This window comes from Accipiter gentilis, chromosome W (assembly GCF_929443795.1).
Source record: "Accipiter gentilis chromosome W, bAccGen1.1, whole genome shotgun sequence".
Classification (NCBI taxonomy): Eukaryota; Metazoa; Chordata; class Aves; order Accipitriformes; family Accipitridae; genus Astur; species Astur gentilis.
Genome location: NC_064918.1, coordinates 29,274,183 through 29,293,886, shown reverse-complemented (window position 1 = coordinate 29,293,886; position 19,704 = coordinate 29,274,183). Strand labels below are relative to the sequence as shown.

Sequence of the window (19,704 nt, the reverse complement as noted above, 5' to 3'; positions counted from 1 at the left end):
AGACAGCAATATGCTATCAAAAAAAAAAAAAAAAAAAAAAAAGTGAGAGAGGGGGAGATGTAGCGTTCAGTTATATGGAAGTTAGTTATTGGACCTGAAAATAGCTCATGGTCACAAGATTGTTCCAGGCGCCTTTAGAAGGCCTTGAACAGAATAAATAAGAAGATAGAAGAAGAAAGATCCCAATTAGGAAAACACAGGTGCACATTCCACGATAAAGGGAACTTGGCACAAACAACCTCAATTCAGGGGCTTATCTTGACCAATTGGACTAAGACAAGTCTTGTATGCTCTAATTAACACAACCAATTATGTCTTATGTTTGTGCGCGTGGACAGTATCGATGTAACCAATCACCGCTTATGCTTGTGCGTGTGGACACCAAGTGCTTGCATGTAGTAGCCAATCAAAGTCTCTCAACAACTTAGAGAATTGTATAAAAATGATTAGCTAAGCTCAATAAACTGGCGACTTTAATCATCACATTGGTGTTCCGTCATCCGGGCCCCGCACGGATTAATCCCTAAACCCCACACCTGACCATGGACACTATCGCGCAGGTTATCCATGAATGTGAAACACGTGCTGCAATTAAGCAGGGCAAGCGGTTAAAGCCCCTGTGGTATGGAGGGCGATGGCTGAAATATAAATTTGGGGAAGCCTGGCAGATTGACTATATCACACTCCCACAAACTCGCCAAGGCAAGCGCTACGTGCTTACAGTGGTGAAAGCAACCACTGGATGGCTGGAAACATATTCTGTACCCCATGCCACTGCCTGGAACACTATCCTGGGCCTTGAGAAGCAGGTCTTGTGGCGACATGGCACCCCAGAAAGAATTGAGTCTGATAACGGGACTCATTTCTGAAACAACCTCATAGACACCTGGGCCAAAGAACATGGCATTGGGTGGGTGTATCATATCCCCTATCATGCACCAGCCTCTGGGAAAATCGAGTGATACAATGGACTGTTAAAAGCTACTTTGAAAGCAATGGGGGGTGGAACTTTCAAACATTGGGATACACATTCAGCAAAAGCCGCCTGTTTAGTCAACACCAGAGGATCTGCCAATTGGAGTGGCCCTGCCCAGTCAGAAATTTTACATACTGTAGAAGGGGATTACGTCCCTGTAGTGCACATGAAAAATATGTTAGGGAAAACAGTCTGGGTTACTCCTGCCTCAGGCAAAGGTAAACCCATTGGTGGGATTGCTTTTGCTCAAGGGCCTGGGTGCACTTGGTGGGTGATGCAAAAAGATGGAGAAGTCCGATGTGTGCCTCAAGGGGATTTGATTTTAGGTGAGAATAGCCAGAATTAAACTGTATTATATTAGTTGCTATATAACCCTGCTACTGTATGTTATCATTACTATAATTGCTATATGCTATATCCATAGTACTATAGTAAGAATCACTTAGATCAAGCAAGAAAGAACTGTGATAAAACTGAGCAAAGCGCAGTAGTGATGGAACCAGAACTGACTCCAGCATGCAACAATCCAACGGTGCACACCATCCTCCTGCTGCGTGAAATGTCATCTTCTCGTCACACCGCACTGGAACCCTATTCTGCTCTACCAACTGAGAGGACTTTGCACCATCCCTCCTGCCCAGACAGACTGGTATGACAGATGGAGCCCAGAGTTGGAAACTAAATGAACTCAACAAACTTTTTATGAACATAACCCATGAACTAAAGGAATGATATCTCTGTGTGTGTATACATATATATATATACATATCATTGTTCATATGTCTCAAAGGGACAGAAAAGGTGGTGATGATTGATCAGGATGTAACTAATGTAACTAAAGGTATGGGAACTGAGCATGACATCAATGGTATAGAATAAGGGGTGGATACTGTCCTGGTTTCAGCTGGGTTAGAGTTAACTGTCTTCCTAGTAGCTGGTACAGTGCTATGTTTTGAGTTCAGTATGCAAAGAATGTTGATAACACTGATGTTTTCAGTTGTTGCTAAGTAATGTTTAGACTACAGTCAAGGATTTCTCAGCTTCTCGTGCCCAGCCAGCGAGAAAGCTGGAGGGGTACAAGAAGTTGGCATAGGACACAGCCAGAGCACCTGACCCAAACTGGCCAACGGTGTATTCCATAACATGGGATGTCACATCTAGTATAGGAACTGGGAAGTGGGGGCGGGGGAATTGCCACTTGGGGAGTGGCTGGGTGTTGGTCGGTGGGTGGTGAGCAATTGCCCTGCGCATCATTTGTACATTCCAATCCTTTTATTACTACTGTTGTCATTTTATTAATGTTATTATCATTATTAGTGTCTTCTTTTCTGTTTTATTAAACTTTTCTTATCTCAACCCAGTAGTTTTGCTTCTTTTTCCCAATTTTTCTCCCCCATCCCACTGGATGGGGGGGGAGTGAGCGAGCGGCTGCGTGGTGCTTAGTTGCTGGCTGGGGTTAAACCATGGCAATGATCAAAAACCCCTAAATTCTGCTGGTGACACCTGGCTCAGAGCCAGGTATTGATCTGCTGGCTCTTCCCCTTTCTTCCCTCATCATTCTCTGCAACTGGAATTATAGAGAACACTACTTGTGCTCCTGATCCCTTAACCACTCATCCCAACGTCCTGAAGTCTCTCTTCATTGCCCTTGGACTTCTTGTTTTAACTTCATCACTGCCTACCTGAAAAATCAATAACAGATAATAATCTGAGGGCCATGCCAGGGTAGGAAGTTTTCTCTTCACATCTTTAACTTGGGCCCCAGGAAGGCAGCAGGCTTCCCCAAGAAGTGGGTCTGGTCTGCATATGCGGCCTTCTGTTCCCCTCAGGAGTCAGTCTCCTATGAGAGTGATCTCTTTTTTCTTTACGGAAGCACTTTTGATGCAGGCCTTAGGCTGACTTAACCTTGGCAACAGCTCCAAGCTAGATGAACCATCATCCTCATTATTGTTCGGTTCCACTTGCAGAGCCTTGTACCTATTATGCAAGGGCACCTGGGAAGGTGGGGTAGTCACAGAGGAGACACACCTGCTGCACCAGGCAGGAACTTGTTGCCATTGCCCCCTATCCCTTAAGTCACTGTGTTTAGCCAGGTGAAGAGAGGATAGAGAATCCTCTGTATCATGCATCCTGTCTACCTGTTGGGCCTGTCTCAGGGAAGGTAGTGTGCGATTCCAGTAGTCTATCTCTCCCTTACACTCCCTGATACTCCTCAACCTACTCACCTCATCCCAGAGCTCTGTCAGTAAGCAGAGGAGTTCCTATACCTGGGTGCACCTCCCACAGGTGTGCTCACTACTGCCATCAGGTACTGGCATAAGAGCAGGGCACAGCCTGCAGCCTGACACCTGGGTGGCAGCATGTTCCCACCGGAGCTCTCTCTGGGAAGCTGCGTCAGTCGTGGTGGGTGCAGAGCTTAGAGAGGCCATGGCCTTCTGCCAGGTGGATACCATTGCTCCCTGGTTGAGCTGGCAGAGCGTCAGCACCCTTCCCACACGCCCTTCTGCACAAACTGCCATGCCACACCCTGTTTGCCCGCCCTAGTCGCTAGTATTCTCTAGGGGCTTCTTTTATATGGGGGGGTGCGGCTTGGTTGCTGTTGCTCCTGGCCCCGCCCAGGTCTCATCAGCCGCTGTTGCGCGAGCTGCGGGCTCCTGGCAGCTCTCTAGGCTCCCCTGAGGTTTCCCAGGTTCAGGAAACCTGTCTGTGCATCGCGCTAGAGCGCTCCGCTGCGGATCGTGCCGGCACCAGAGCTGCTCGCCTCAGCGATGTAGTTTTATTGGGTATCATCTCTGACACAGCCCCTTGAACATGTACTTACTGAAAATGAGGTGTTTTCTCCTGCTGCTGAGGGATACAGAAATGAGAACAAAAAGAAGCGACATCATGGTAATGTTTTACAACACAAGAGATAAAAGTAATCTTTAGCATTTATTTTTCAGTTTCTAAATAAAGATTAGTTCTTATCTAGCATTTAAGTAGTCACTGATCTTTTGAGAAAAAGCCCATATAGTAGGTAATCATGACTGAAGGAAAGGGAAAACTTAAAAAAATGTGTACATACACAAAGACAAGAAATGTCAACACCACTTTACCGCTTTTGTATTTTATTGTGGAACTGAGTTTGTTTCCTTTACATCAAATATCCTCAATGGAAGAGGTGACATTGCACACAAATATCATAAAAGCACTACATATTACTTTCACTGGAAACTAATTTTCTACATTAGATATGACTGGATAGAAGTGATGCAGGATTAGAAGACATAATACCATACACAGCTGCAGACTGACACAAACACCATTCAGAACGAGAGAAGGTGTGTGAGGTGCTTCTCAGCCAGCAACAAGACTGTTTCTTTCAATAGTTTGGAAGGTGATGGCTGCATGCAAATGCCTGAAAGCATATTTCAGATTTCCTCTTTTACAGTTGTGATTACAGCCCAGTCTTGAAGAGGTAGCTCTGCCATCTGGAGCTCCTAGCTAGTCTAGTGCAGAGAAGCTTTTTTTTTTTCTTCTTTTTTTTTTTTTTCCTTTCAATATTTTTATGCCATTGTTTTATTTAGTTACTTATTTTTGTAGATTTTTTGTAAAGTCACAACACACAGACTTTTTTCTTTTTTTTATTTTAAATAGCAAACATTTTTAAACCAGGTGAATAATATAATTGCATTCTAAGAAATGCTTACCCTTAGTTGCTTTTAGTGTTTTGTTCAATTAAGTGAAAAGATGAAAGCTTACAGTTTCTTACAAGTGTAAACATTATACTTTTTCCTTTTCTAATAAACCAACAAAATTACTATTTCTCTCAAAACATCATTACTGAGCAAGAACCTCTTGCAACAAATGAACAAAGAGAAGGATATGACAGTAATGTCCTAAATGCACAGTAAGTGCTCTTTGGAGCTGACTTGCTTGTGGTGGGAAGGATTGAAAATTCAATTAAAAAACTGATTAAATCTTAGTAAATGTGTACCAGAACTCTCCTAAAATGCATAAGCTATTGTAGACAATTAAGAAAAAACCCATTCATATACACAGTTACCTCCATTCACCACAGTATGTAAGATAATAATAAAAAAATCAAAAGTGAATTCTATGAAAGATGGGGTGAAAGTACAGGTCAGTGAAGTCAGACCCACCACAGGACTTTGAAAAGGCATGCAAGAGAGGCCCTGTCCAAGTTCAGGAGTGGGGTGTGATCTCTAAAGTTAATTCTTCATTGGATTTATGAAGCAGTATAGTAATAGCATAAAGATCATGACTGGGGATGCTGTTATGGGTAATACCATCATTTACATGGAGTGTCCTATTGAATCTTTATAATTAACCAATAACAAACCATGCTCCTAGAAATCTATGCTGATCAACAACACTCATCATTAATGTACATGGTACATTTTGATGACTGTTAATAAACTAATTGTGTAGTATTATGATTAGCACAGTTAGATTAGTTCCACAGGCAGGAAAGACATTAAGGGCAAGAGGAGCTAATGGAGTTCATTGCTGTGTTACACCCAGGTGTGATTACCATTTAAAAGGGAATGGATGGAACAGGCATTACAATACCTCAGAATAGCCAGACTGGGGTTTTAATACTCTTGTAGCAGCAAAAAATGAATTAACATTTTAAGATCAGCTGTAGCTGCCTAATTATTATTAATTTTAAAGTAAAACAAATGCTTGAGCCATCACAAACTTACTTGGGGAGATTTAAGGCTTGATTCTAATTTCATTTACAAGTAGGACCAAATGACTGTAACTTCCCTGATTGTAGTGAAATTGCTCCTGATTCACAAGAGTAAATGGCATAAGTGAGATTAGTCTCAGGGCCACTGCTGTACTTAGATTTTCTACCAAAGCAGAGGTACAAACCATTTCAGATATTGTCATAAAGTCTGTTCCCACCCACTCAAAAAGTTTGAAATCTGACCTATATAAGAAAGTAGACAAAGCAGAATTGTAGAAATAGTACAACTATTCTGCCAAACATTTTGCCTATAACTTTGAAGACTATGTATTATAAAAGCAATTTTAAGTGAATGATTATGAACCCAGCAAACGTGCTTGTTTTCACATTTCCATCTGCCTTTTCTGCCACAGTCATTCTGAGTTATTCTTAATGACTTAAAAGCTATAGCAATAAATAAAACAGCATCACTAGAGATACCTAAAAAAAAGAAGACATTAAAAATAAATCAAAACCCCCAACAACTGACAAACAGTAATTCACAGCATTAAACAGGCCTCAGGAGCCCACATTTAAAGGGCCCTAAAGCAGTATATAAAAAAAAAACTTATAAAAATTAGGAGTGCAAACATGTACTTGCTAAACAAAAATATCCTAACAATGTAAAATTGAAATAAATTATAAGTAAATAAAATAAAATGAGGTCATAGTTCCCTACACTGTGAAACTTAATACCAGCCATAATGGTGAATCATACAGACCAGCACATCTCTTCATTTTGGAGGCCTTTACACCTTCTTTAAATTCAGATTTGCAAACCACTTACAATGTAACAATTTTTTTTTATTGGGATAAAACTTCTGAGACTAAGAAATCCAAACTGTCTTAAATGACTGAACTGTTCTACATGCTGTTCTTCTGCAAGCAATCTAGAGAAGGAAAGGAAGGGGGAGAGGAAGAGAAAGAAGAGAGAGAGGAGAGAGAGGAGGGAGAGGAGAGGAGGGGAGGGGAGGGAAGGGAAGGGGAGGGGAGGGACTTATTTTTGCTTATTGCTTATTCTGTCTTTTTTCATGATCTTGTGAGGATTGAGAATGTAGGTTACACCCTTGTAAATATTAGGCAATCAACATTTCAAATCCCATTTTCTGTCATCATCAATAGGTTAATTTTACCACCAGAGTGCCCCTCCCCCCATCCCCAAAAAGGTATTGGCAGTTGACTATTTTCAATAAATCTTACCTCAATATCCATTCTCACTAGAACCTTAAACAGCATTATTAATTAATCTTACAAAACTACTAAAAAAATTACCTTCACCTGAAAAATTTTTCTTTGCATTTTCCTGTAAATGAAAACTTCTGTCAAAAAGCTATTAAAAGTTCACGCAGCACTAAAAAAAAAAAAGGTTTCTGTACATTTGTTCCCATATTTACTCTTAAATTAAACAAAATAAGGTAAGACAAAGGAAGGTTGAATACTGTACAGACTCGCAGGTAACCTCTTTCATCATCCTGAATGTTTCACTAAGTTTTACAACTCTGCTACTGGACACCACATCAATCTTGCTTCCACAGTACAGAAGAAGCTTTCAAAAAAAATGCTCATCTTGCCTTGTTGATCTGTCCTGGTGCATCAATGAATTGTTCATAGAACTAACATACGTAATTCATAGCACCAAGCTGTTTGAGCAGTCAGCTAGGTTTCTAGTACTACACATGCACACTCACACTTCTTTACTGGTGTAACTATGATCCTACACAGATGTTTTATAAATTTGCTGTCTCAACATTAAAAAATAAGTGCATCAAGTTTCTTTGTACATTCAAGTCACTTTCTAAGGCAAATTGTCTACTGTATGTACTCCCAACTGCTTTGGTATTTTGCTTCAGTTAATTGACAGTGGACATGGGTGTTTAAGCATGTGGACTGGTCAGTTCTGACTGGAGTGAGCAGATTTTTACTGGGAGCATGCCTTAGACCAACAATTCTGCATGTTGAAAGAAAGGTTTTAGAATTCTGAATGGGGTTCAGACTACGTGTGTATTTGGCCTACGATTGTTATGGTATGTCAGTATGCAGAGTTAAAATTAAAGTGGAAAACTGCTAATGAGTGTTTAGGTTGTACATCCCTTCCTAGCCACATTCTGCTGTTTCTTATTTTCCAGCTAACTTAATTCTGTAAAGTAAGGACCTCCTTTGTGATAGCTCAGACTGATACAAATTTAAAACTTCCTTTTCATGTGAGTGCATAAACAAACTGCAGTAAGTGATACAGCTATTGCCATGAGACTACTGGAGATCTAATTATTTATTACTTTATCCTCCTACTCCTCTCTCTCTTTCTCTCTCTTTGTGTTTCTTTAGAGGACAAATGCCTCTACCTGGCAGAAGTCAGTTGGGGTTGCTAGTACATGGTTTCCAAACGTTCAGCAGAGATGAAACTGGATCTGTATTTTCACAGTAATTTGAACCCTACTATGGGAATGCTGTTATTTCCCTTAGCAATCAGCAAAGACTGAAAAATATTAGTGACTTGCATCACCGTGATACAGTATAGCATTTTGCAGGTATACAGTTCAGCAGTTGAAAAAGATGGGTTGAATTTTTAGAAAAGGTGTTTTCAAACTGAAGAATTTCTGGAAACAAAGTTAAATCTTGTGGTGCATGGTCTTGTTCTTACAGTTCAATCTTGCATGCAGGAAAAGATTCATCTTGCATAACAACAGTGCTGCTGCTTGCCAAAACCATGATGTTGAGGTCCTGCTGTTTCTCATGGGTCTCTTGGTACCATTCCCTCATCACTTCTGAGTCATGGGTTGGGATTAAGGTCACCTGCAACACAAAACAGGAGAACTCCTGAGGAATGCACAACAGAAACAACTGATAAGAAAAATGTCTTTGTAAGTAACAAGTATGATTCCCTTTTGGAAAGAGTGGGTCTTTATGCAATAAATACTTAAATAAATGGATGGATAAAAGGAAATAAACATGTAGATAAGATAAAATGACTGTAAAGAAGCAGTTTATCAAAATAAAACCTTGGTTCTCTAAGGTGCTGAGATGCAACTTTCCAGAGAAGTAGCAGTCTGTAGTCTGCACCAATAGCTCTTCAGATTATGGCCAAATATTTTGTTTACTTATTTATCATGTTGGAAAGGCACATGAAGTTTCCAAGTGTACATGATTACCATATAAACCATGAAACATTCACTTTTCTTTCCAACATACAAACTGCAAGGTTTCCAAACTTGGATCATATATGGTATAGCAACAAGATGAAATAGCCAAATGGCCCTGTAAACCAGTTCCCAACTGTTTTATTCTCCAGAGACAGGTCAGAAGGGCCAAAAATGGGGGAGCAGCTGAGTATGGTGCAGCTCTGTGCTTCACTTGGGTGTCCACTCACATCACTGGTGAAACAAGGTGCCCAGACGAGGAACTCCTGTCTCCAGCAGCCGCCGCCCACTCCAGAGGCACTCTGGCTTCCTGTAGTTGCTTCCCAGAGAAGATTAAATTTCCAGGTAGAAATACTAGTGAAGAGCCTACCTGCATGTTATTCTCCCACTGGGCCTTGCCCTCCAGCAGGGAGTCCAGAACAGCCCTGCTTGGCTCCTCGGCTGCAGAATCATTCCCGCTCACCACATAGTAGGATGAACGCACCCTCTTGAAAAACTCAACATTGACATTCTTGCTATTGCTGTGGTTGGGAATGTACACCAGATCCAAATACACCGGAGGTCCTGGAGGCACCACTGTAGATTTTGCTGACTTACTATTCCCAGGTCCTTTGGAAATCAAACAACAAAATAATATATCACAGGCTGGTTAAAAACATGCATTTATTAATTACCATTATAACCACTGAGATTATATTCTTAAAATTGCTAGTGTTGGTTAAGCATTTCATAGCTACAATTGTACTTCTGTGTCCCCTGAAACAATTATGGCATTACCCTCCTACATCTAATGACACATTCCAGCTTTGTTGTATGCCAATTACGATTGTACTGGGAGGAATAAAAATGGAATAAAAGTAATTAACTATATAATACAATAAAAACTCATTACCACATAACCAACATTTGACTGAACCTTTCCCAGTATAATATACTACTATTATCCAACAATTACTGCACAGGGCTGTGATTACAGAATTACCATTCAATAAATGGCAGTATTATTTTTCAAGTTAAGAAGGACAGCTTTTCAAAAGCCTCAGGTATGCACGATTATAAAAGCTAGGGTCACACAGGGAGCCATGCAGAAGTGATCCTGAGATTTGGGGAATCAGCACATACCAAGACATAGTAGCTGTTGATATGCTTAGACTGTCTTACAGGTGCATCAGGAAGCTACTACATGTGAGCAGAAAGAGGGGAAAAGAGGAATTTGGGAGAACAGAGAAACTTCCTAATGCAATTACTTCAGGAAACTGAGAACAAGTGGTTTTTTGCCTGCTGGATCCTTATTTGCATACACAAACTAGCCACTTATCACGAAAAGTAGAGGGAAGTATGTTTTTGCTGCTATACATAGTGTAGTATCCGTTCTAAGAAGAGATTCAGTTAAAAGGAAGTTCAAAGTTTAAACACATTAAAAATACTACCCAAAAAAGCTGCTTTTCCTACACTCAATCATGGTGTGAACTGACAATCAGGATTAAAGCAGCAATTGTATCCAGATGATCACCATTTATGTTTAATTGGTCTTCTCATGATGTCACAGAGGATGAAGTTTGGTAAACTAAATTATCTGAGCAATACACTCTATTTAGGATCACATATTGTAAAGCCAGGAAAATCCAATACAATTGTCTAGTGTGACCTGCCACATTCATCATAGGGCAATATGCCAAATAAGCATCATAATAAGATTTCCTGAATTAGAGAGTTTTTAACTATTGGGTATGTTACAAAATCTTTTATCATCTTTCATCATTAAAAATCTGTGATACATCTTTCTGAATTGTGGATACCAACATTGGATAAAATATTAAACATTACATTTTACACTTAAATGTCTTTATCAAATAGGGCCTTGTCTTCAGCTCTAGCGTATACCTGAGAAGTATGCTTCAAGAAAGAAGAATCTAATCTAAAGCTAAAGTGCTGGAGAAATGTACAGCATGAGGAACTGTACTGCTGCTTTGAAAAGCATCTACTAATGGAGACATGCAAATGATGGTGTAAGAAAGGAACAGCAGACCACTTAAAATGGGAAAGCTACAGATAGCTGAATGCTGGTTTGCTTGTACTGAATCCTAGACCTGCTCCTTGTAAAAAGCTTTCAATAGAACATCAGTCCTGACAACAGCAAAATCAAAGTATCCCCAAAACACTCTCTAACAAGATCTGCCAGAAACAACATATTAGCACAATGCCTCCTTCAGTAATCTAATTCATATTTTATTACTACTTAGAATACACAACAGTGATTCAAAATGACATTAATTTTCTGTATGTTTAGTCATCACTGATGACATAAGACTTTAACTGGATTATGTGATATACATGCTCAGTTCACTGAAAGTGCTCTTACTACTGTTATAATTTTTTTAAATACTCTTTTTAAAATTAATCCAGCAAAGTAATAAAAGCATCCAATGTCTGATAGTACCTTTGCCTCTCACAATATTAAATTGCATTATTTTATGTTAAGAGTGTTGTGCCTACATGATTCTTACAATGAATAAAGTGGTTCACTTTACTACTGATTTCACTTCACCTACGAAAGTGGTACTTTTAATTCTATTAGTTGGTTAACAATTCAGACAGCTAGTATTAAGTTCTTTATATTTGATGTACTCTAATTCTTTACATCTGAGCAAACTGACAAATCAAGTTTCTCAGATTGCAAAAGTTAATTCAGTGAATTTCATTCATTTAAATGTGGCCTTAATATCATATTTATATTTAAACCATGGACTTTCTTTGGGGGTTTGCTACAAACCACATTCTCAGCTGATATAAAGGCAACCTAACTTCACTGCAACAACTAAGAAAATCTTAACATTAGGGAACTCCTATCTGTCTTTACCCGTGGTTGCAGTCTTTGCTGACTTGGACGTTGTATTTGCTGCATTCTTGGTGTCCTTATCTTCGACTCGAGACTTTACTTCTGGATTAGAGAGATTTTTGGTTGCCTTCTCCACAGACTCCTTCTTTTTTGGAGAAGCTGTTTTGGAAATTTTGTCTAAAGATTCTTTTACAGCTGGTTTTGGTGAAGCCACTTGTTTTGATTTACCATCACTTTTTTTAACAGGAGAAGATGACTTGGTCTTGGTACCCTGCTTTTTTGTCTTTGCCTTTTCTTTGAGGTCCTTCTTCAAAGGTTTACCCAAATTCTGATTGGTGGGCAAAGTCTCTGGATCAACCATGGAGACATCAGGGTGCCTAGGGGAAGGGCTGTGATCCTGCATCAGGACAGGTGGTGGGTCAATTTGTTTGTACATAATTGTCTTGTCTGTTGGAATGGTTTCTGATTCATCTTCTGAGTCAATGTTAGCATCTGCAGTGATGGAAGGGCATTCCTCAGTCTCGGGGGGAACATCTGAATCAGTCTGAGATGGGGCAGACTCACTCATGGATGTGGGAGGGGTTTCGTCACACTGCCGCCCTTGTTGCTTTCCCCCAGAAGGTGGCTGGGCTCCCCCAGATTGAGTTAATGGCTTCTCTTGATCTTGAGACTGTTCTTCACTTGCAAACCACTCAAGGGGATTTGGGTTGATAAATGAGGGTGAAAGTTCAGGTTTAGGATGTTTATATTCGCAGGAGGACACAAGGCATAAGTCAACATCTTGATTGGATTCTGCTAACAATTTTCCTGGAGTAAAATGTGCACTTGCTTTATAGGAATAGCTAGTAGCTTTGGATGACCTGATGGTTTTCCCAGTTATCTCAAATGAGTAATCTGTGGCTTCAGGTGAGCTGGTGGCTTTCCCTGTTGTCTCATAGGAGTAATCCATAGCATCGGGTGATCTGGTAGCTTTCCCAATTATCTCATAGGAATAATCTGTGACTCCTGGTGACCTCATGGTTTTTCCTGTCATCTCATAAGAATAATTTCTGGCCTCAGGTGACCTAGTAGCTTTCCCTGTTATCTCATAGGAATAATCTGTGGCCTGAAGTGATCTAGATTTTGCAACTGCCTCATAGGAGTATCTAATATCCTCTGGTGACCTAGTAGTTTTCTCTGTAGCCTTGTAAGAATAACTAAGTTCTTCTGGTGACCTTCTGCTTTTCTCTGAATCTTCTTTTTCTGGGCTGATTAAAGGTTGTGGACTGTGCTTTGTTAGGGGTTCCTGGTAACCAAATGCTTTGACAGAAGACACTTGCAGCGACAACGAAGATGTGTGACTAGCTGATACTGCTTCTGTGATTGCAGGAGGTGAATCTGTAAAACTAGGAGTGTACAGAGAAGATTCCCTTGGAGTTAATGGAGATAGGTCGGAGTTTGGTGACAGCTTTTCTCCTAGGCTCTGCACCTTTTCTGAGGTAAAAGAAGAATGTAGTGACATATCTCTGAGTGGAACAGCACCTGAAAAAGTTTCTTCTGGCAGTGGCGAAGTTAACTGGGAAGGTGTATGAGCTGATGAAGTTGAGGATGAAGCTTCAATTTGAGAAACTGAAATAATTTCTGAAACATCCTTCTCCTGAGGGTAAGATGACTGCTCCACAGGGGAAATCTTCGGTGCAAAAATAGGCTCCTGTATATCTGAAGGGCTATAATCTACTTCTGTGGGTCCATTTTCAGATATATGGTGTATACTAGTGCCTACAGTAGGATAGTCTGGAGATTGCCTACTAAAGTCCATTGCTAAAGACTGCTCAGGGGACTCCTGACCAAATTCTACTGACATAGTTGACTGCTCAGATCTGTGATCGTGCACTGGGGTTCTTGATTTTGCAGTTTTAGGTGAGAAATCTGGTGGAGAAATTGACATGGGCCTTGGGCACTCTTCCTTAGATGGAGACATGTCTGTTTCCTGAAATGTTGTTGGTGTTTGTACAACTGACACTGAAAGGGAATCATCAACTTCAGTAGAGTGGGGGGATCCAACCTCAGCATGCAAAGAAGGAGATACATCATCAGTAGTTGGTTCTAGAAATGAACTAGTAGCAACAGATGCTGTAGAGACAGAAGCTACTCCTTCTATATGGGAATAGGTGTCTTCTGCTACAACCTCATCAACTGGAGTTGCAGACTTGTCAGAAACAGTGCCTTCAGAAATTGACATTTTGGTGTCTTCTTTTAAGGAACTGAACTGACCGATATCTATTTGAGTAGGTGAGAGATCACCTGCTAACTTCCGCTCATCCAAGACCAGTGAAGACTGGGAGCTGCTGGGTTCTGTATCCTCCATTTTCCTTTCTAGGCTGAAGCTTTCCTTAATTACCATAAACTCCATGCTTTTTTCATCTTGTTTTTCTTGGAAAAGGCCCACAGAGCTGGCTTCAGAAGCTGGGCTCATCTGAACAGGTGATTTTTCTTTTTCAGGTTTCCCCTCAGAAGGACTTGCATAATCTCTGGTGGGAGACTTTACATCAGCACTCAAAAATGTATCATAAGCAGTCTCTGAACCTATCAGTGGTGGGCTCCGTAGAGGCGAGAGAACCTTTTCAATAGGAGATTCTGAATCTGGCACAGGCTCATCCATAGGGCTTATTCTAGGTTTTGCAGACTCATCTTTGACTTCACTGAGTTCAAAGCTAACAGGAGCTTCTGTTGACTTTTCACTGGTTTCAGAAGGAAGCTGACTTGATTTTTCATCAGTGGGAGACTGATAATAAGGTGTGTGGCCAGCACTACCAGCAGCAGACTGGGAGGGAGATGCTATTTCTAATGTTTTATCTTCAGGGCTTGCACAGTGCTCTTCAGCAACTTCTTGATGTACATCAGGCATTGTAGCAATGGGGACAGGCTCAGCCAAGACCTTGATCTCATTGGGAGTGAGCGAAAAGTTCACACTACGTTCACTCAGTGGTGTTTTGGCAATGGGTGATGGAGGGGACAAACTCTCAGCTGGACTCTTGGCTGGACTGCGTTTTCCACCATCTTCTGGATAGGGTTCTTTGATTTCTAATTTGGCAGTGCCTTGGATTTCACTTCCTTTTTGCCAATATACATCTTGGAATGCAGATTTGCAGAATTTGTCTTCCTCTAATGAAGAAGGTGGTGAGATGGTAGAAGCTGAGGCATTATAGTCTTTACCTTCTGTGGCTTCTGTTTTGGATCCTTCTGATAATCCATTAAAAGCATCTGGAAGTGGAGAAAGTTTAGGTCTAGCAAATTCTTGAGAGTACAGTGATGTCTCATACTTGGTAATGTTCATATACTCTTGAGAAGGTGACTCACTTTCCTCATTGTTAGTTTCATCACTCATGACATCCCGGGGCGTAGACATTTCATCCATTGGAGTTGGTTCACTGGATATTTCGATGGTAGACTGTGTATAACCTGAAGTAGCAGTGAATTCCTCAGGTTGATCTTCTCTATCTTCTTCATCAGAAACAGTGGCTTCACTTTCTGAACCACCTGGTAATGTTTCATCATGGATAGAAGAGGCCAGTTCAACTGCTGGAGACTGAGGCTCTGAGCATTTTGTTGGTGTAATTATGAGTAGGCCATATTTATCTTTAACTTCACCATCTTCTGCAGCTTTGTCTACCACAGCCATCACATAATCTTCTTCAGCTTCTATTTTTTCAGTCTCCTCTTCATTTCTGATGTCTTCTGCTTTGTGTTCCTCCTCTTCTTCAGTCTCTTCAGTTTCTGCCTTTTCTACTGCTTCTTCCCTGTCTTCCTCAGCCTGTTCACCTGATGCCTCATCATCTGCCTTTTCAATATATTTTTTGGCTTTAATGTTAGCATCTGTTTCAGCCATTATTTCTTCTGAACGCTCTTCCATTTTTCTTGCTTCCTCCATATATAGTTTTGTGGTGTCCAGTGGTGTCTTTAGTTCCTCATCTTCACCTCGTTCTTCAGCTTCTTCTGTCTCTGCCTTTTCCTCATAATCTCCTGCTTCATATGATTCTTCCAAGCCAGTTCCCTCATCTTCAAACTTTTCATTGTCATCAACCCTGTGCTTTTCCACAGGTTCCAATTCTTCAGGTGTTTGTTCACACTCACCCTCGGCCTCTGTGGTAGTTATGCCTTCATCAGAGGACTCGGCAGGTCCTTCATTATCTAATTTTTCTTTTTGGACTTCAAAGGCCTTTTTTTGTTCTGTGCCAGGGAGTTTCAGTTCATCCTCTATAAGTGCAACTTGAGATTTTGTTTCTTTTATTGTTTCTACTTCTTCAGCTTTTAATTCCTCAAAATCCTTTGTTAAATCCTCTGGTGAAGACATAAGGGATCTCTCCACTTCAAGTTCTTTTCCACTAGCTGTAATTTCTGCAGCTGCTACAGTTGTGGCAGTGGCTCCAACTGCTGCAAGGGCAGCTTGCGCTCCACTGACTTTGATATCCTTCTTCACAGTCCTATTTTTTCCTTTTTCCTTTGGCTTTCCAGCAGGTACTGCTTCTTTTTTAGCAGGTTCCTCCTTCTTTTGTGGTTTAGGCTTTGCTGCTGGCTTTTTGACTTCAGTCGAAGGAGCAGCTGTCTTCTTTGTTTCTTTAGGAACTTTTTTAATGTCCTTTTTGATTTCTTTTTCTTCCTTCTTAATTTCTTTCTTCTCTTCTTTTTTACCTTCTTTTTTAACTTCCTTTGGTGGAGCTTCTTTCTTTACTTCCTCCTTAGTTTCCTTCTTCTCTTCCTTTTTCACGTCTTTTTTAACGTCTTGCTTGATCTCTTCTTTTTGGGGTTTTTCCTCTTTTTTGATGGGTGTTTTCTCCTCTTTTTTAGAAACCTCTTTCTTTGATTTTTCTTTTTCCTCTTTCTTTTCTTCAGGTTTTGCTTTGACTTCCTTTTTCACTGGCTTCTCCTTTGCCACTTTTGGTTTTACATCTGTAGCTTGTTTTTCAGAAGTTTCAGATTTTACTAACAGCTCTTCTTTACTTGTTACGTCTTTTTCTGCCACTATAGGTTTGGTCTCCACTTTTGCTGGTTTCTCTTTTTTAACTGGAACTTTTTCTTTGCTTTCCAATTTCTGAAGCTTTTCTGGTGCTGGACTAGGCTTTGCAGGCTCCGATGTTTCTTCTTTAGATTCCTTTCTGACAGGCTTGCTTGGTGTCTTTGCAGCAGGCTTCAGAGTCTCCTTGCTGTCTGTTCGTTGTTTCAACTTTGCTTGTTTCACAGCTGGACTAGCAATGTTACCAGTTAGGTCTTTTTGTGTAACCATTGGTTGTTTAAGGAAGTCTAAGTGTTTGAGTTTTTCTAGTCCTTCTAGAATATTATATTGGGTGCTGTTTCCAGGAAACAGAACTCGGATTATTTTTTCTGCAGGATTAGCTGGATGCCACACAATCAGGGATGAGACAGAGGTAAAATAGGATAATGGAATGTCTAGTTTTTGGTCATTTTGTAGCAGGAATTCAGCTTTATCTTTGCTAGTACCGCTCCACTGTTGCATAAAATATTGCATCTCTTTGCTATTTTTGACAGGATTAAGCACATACATCTCAAGTTTGCCAACTCCCATTTTCTGAAATAAAATTATGGGATCAATGGTATTTCCTACATTTCTGAAAAGAGGTTCTGGTTTCATAGACAATTTATTTAAATATTGGAGAGTAAAACGAGCTTCTTCTACACTCCTTTTTACTCTAAAGTTAGGATCCAGGTTCTTCAGGTTCTCAGGTACATTAAGGAATACAACTCCTAAATCAGGTGAGATCAGATTTTTCATCCAGTCACTGTTGGTAGTAGACCCTTGGGATTGTTCCTCTTCTAATTCAGCTATCTTTCGCTGAAGCATGCTATTGACTCCTGGCAGGTTATCATCTCCAATGTGAGTGAGTAGAATGGAATCTACCCTGTCCAAGTGCCGGATAAGTTTCCAAAAGCAAGATTTTCTTTCGGATCCTCCATTGATAAGCATGTTGAATCCATTCACTGCAAACAATGCAGAGTCCCCTCTTCCACCTGGGAAAATATAACAGCAGGGTTTGGAGAGTTTCAAGAAGCCTCCTGAAGTTGGAGGTTCCAAAATGTCAAAGGGTGATGGCACTTCTACTGATTCTGACAGATACTCTGTGAATTCAGAGAGTCCTTCCATTTCGGGCAATATGGAAGCTGAGTTGAGTTTAATGTTAATAAAGTCTTGAAGGTTGTGTCTGTCAAGGTTGGAATTTTTCCAGTCTCCTTCCTCAGGGCAGAAAAGAGTTAAGCTGGCTTTGTTGGCAGGGTGCGTGGTGCTCAATAATTCTCCAATCTAGGGTTGTAAAACAAAAACACAAGAAGATGCATGTAAATTAATTTTTTAATGACAATTAATGCCAGAACATTATATTTCCTGAGCAGATAGATAAAACCTTTTTCATTCACTTCTGCACTGTTGAGTGGAGTACCCACCCTAGAAGCTAAAGGAACCTGTTAGCACAATTAGTTTACTACTGTATTTTTTTAAATACAAAGGAGCAGCTTATGAGGAAAGGTCCCTTCCTCATTGCCCAAAGGAGGAAAATGCCCCAAGGTTCCCCCTTCCCTCCTCCACCCTTTATAGGAGGACAGTACAAGCTTTTATATTTAGAGGGATGAGGACTATGAGGCTAACGCTGCCAGAGCTGCCACTATCTCTGCTGTCGGCTCATGAGTATCCCTGGTGCTGCTGCCCATCCAGAAGAGCCAGCCAAATATCTAAGGGAAATAGCACATCCTCTTAACAGGCAGAGAATAACTGCAACCCAGAGGAGGCCAGCATCCTCCCAGGGCAGCTGCCTTCCTCACCCCCTCCTCACACAGGATGCATTCCACACCACCAGCATTACTACAGTTCTTTCTGCAGGCTGGCTCCTGACTCCCAGACTGCAGGACAGTTTTCCAGAACACTAAGAAATTATTTATTGCATCAGAAATCCAAACAGTTGCAAGTTTAGTATTTGTGAGATTGTGAGGTACATATATTTATATGTGTTCTGTTGTGCTGGTTTTGGCTGGGATAGAGTTCAATTTCTTCATAGTAGCTAGTATGGGGCTATGTTTTGGATCTGTGCTGGAAACAGTGTTGATAACACACTGATGCTTTAGTTACTGCTGAGCAGTGCTTACACAGAGTCAAGGCCTTCTCTGCTTCTCACACTGCCCTGCCAGTGAGTAGGCTGGGGTTGCACAAGAAGCTGGGAGGGAGGACAGCTGGGACAGCTGAGCCCAACTGACGAAAGGGATATTCCAGACCATATGACATCATGCTCAGCATATAAAAGCTGGGGGAAGGAGGAGGAAGGGGGGACGTTCAGAGTGATGGCGTTTTATCTTCCCAAGTAACCGTTGTGCATGATGGAGCCCTGCTTTCCTGGAGATGGCTGAACACCTGCCTGCGAATGGGAAGTGGTGAATGAATTCCTTGTTTTGCTTTGCTTCTGTGTGCGACTTTTGCTTTACTTATTAAAATGTCTTTATCTCAACCCACAAGTTTTCTTGCTTTTACCCTTCTGATTCTCTCCCACATCCCACCTGGGGGGAGTCAGCGAGCGGCTGTGTGTTGCTTAGTTGCTGTCCGGGGTTAAACCATGACAAATATATATAAAAATACATATTATATCATATCAGGCAATATATGATATATTCATAATGCTTTTTATATATATAGTTTTATAAATAAAAAATATAAACTCAGGGCTAAAGAAAGAGCAAGTTAAAAATGCTCTTGTCATTATTTTGATTTTAAATTTATGGACCACAAAAATGAAAATCTAGAATAACTCCATTAATTTTGACAGTGTTTGATAACATGCTAGTAGCAAAACCAGCTACTGAAATGAAGGCACAGAAAACAAAAAGTTCTATGCCATAGTATGAAGAGCTATTGTTCTCTTCTAGTCTGAAATAAAAAACAATATTTGGTGGTTCCAGATTAGTACACAAACAAACATGAAAAAGTATGATATATTTTATACCTTCTCCCAGTTCCACAGATACTTTCATTTGACTTTTTTTT

The 19,704-nt window shown here is 40.5% G+C and overlaps 1 protein-coding gene across 1 annotated transcript in view; it reads right to left on the bottom strand.

The window, feature by feature from the left end:
- Positions 1-4,059: 4,059 nt before the first annotated feature.
- Positions 4,060-19,704, bottom strand: part of LOC126035433 (microtubule-associated protein 1B-like) — a 102,147-nt gene continuing 86,502 nt past the window's right edge. Inside the window, exons 5-7 of the mRNA XM_049793975.1 lie at positions 11,706-17,979; positions 9,216-9,454; positions 4,060-8,501 (exon numbers count right to left, since the gene is read on the bottom strand). Coding sequence (XP_049649932.1) covers positions 8,346-8,501; positions 9,216-9,454; positions 11,706-17,979 — 6,669 coding nt within the window. The 3' untranslated portion in view covers positions 4,060-8,345. The remainder of the gene's footprint in view (positions 8,502-9,215; positions 9,455-11,705; positions 17,980-19,704) is intronic.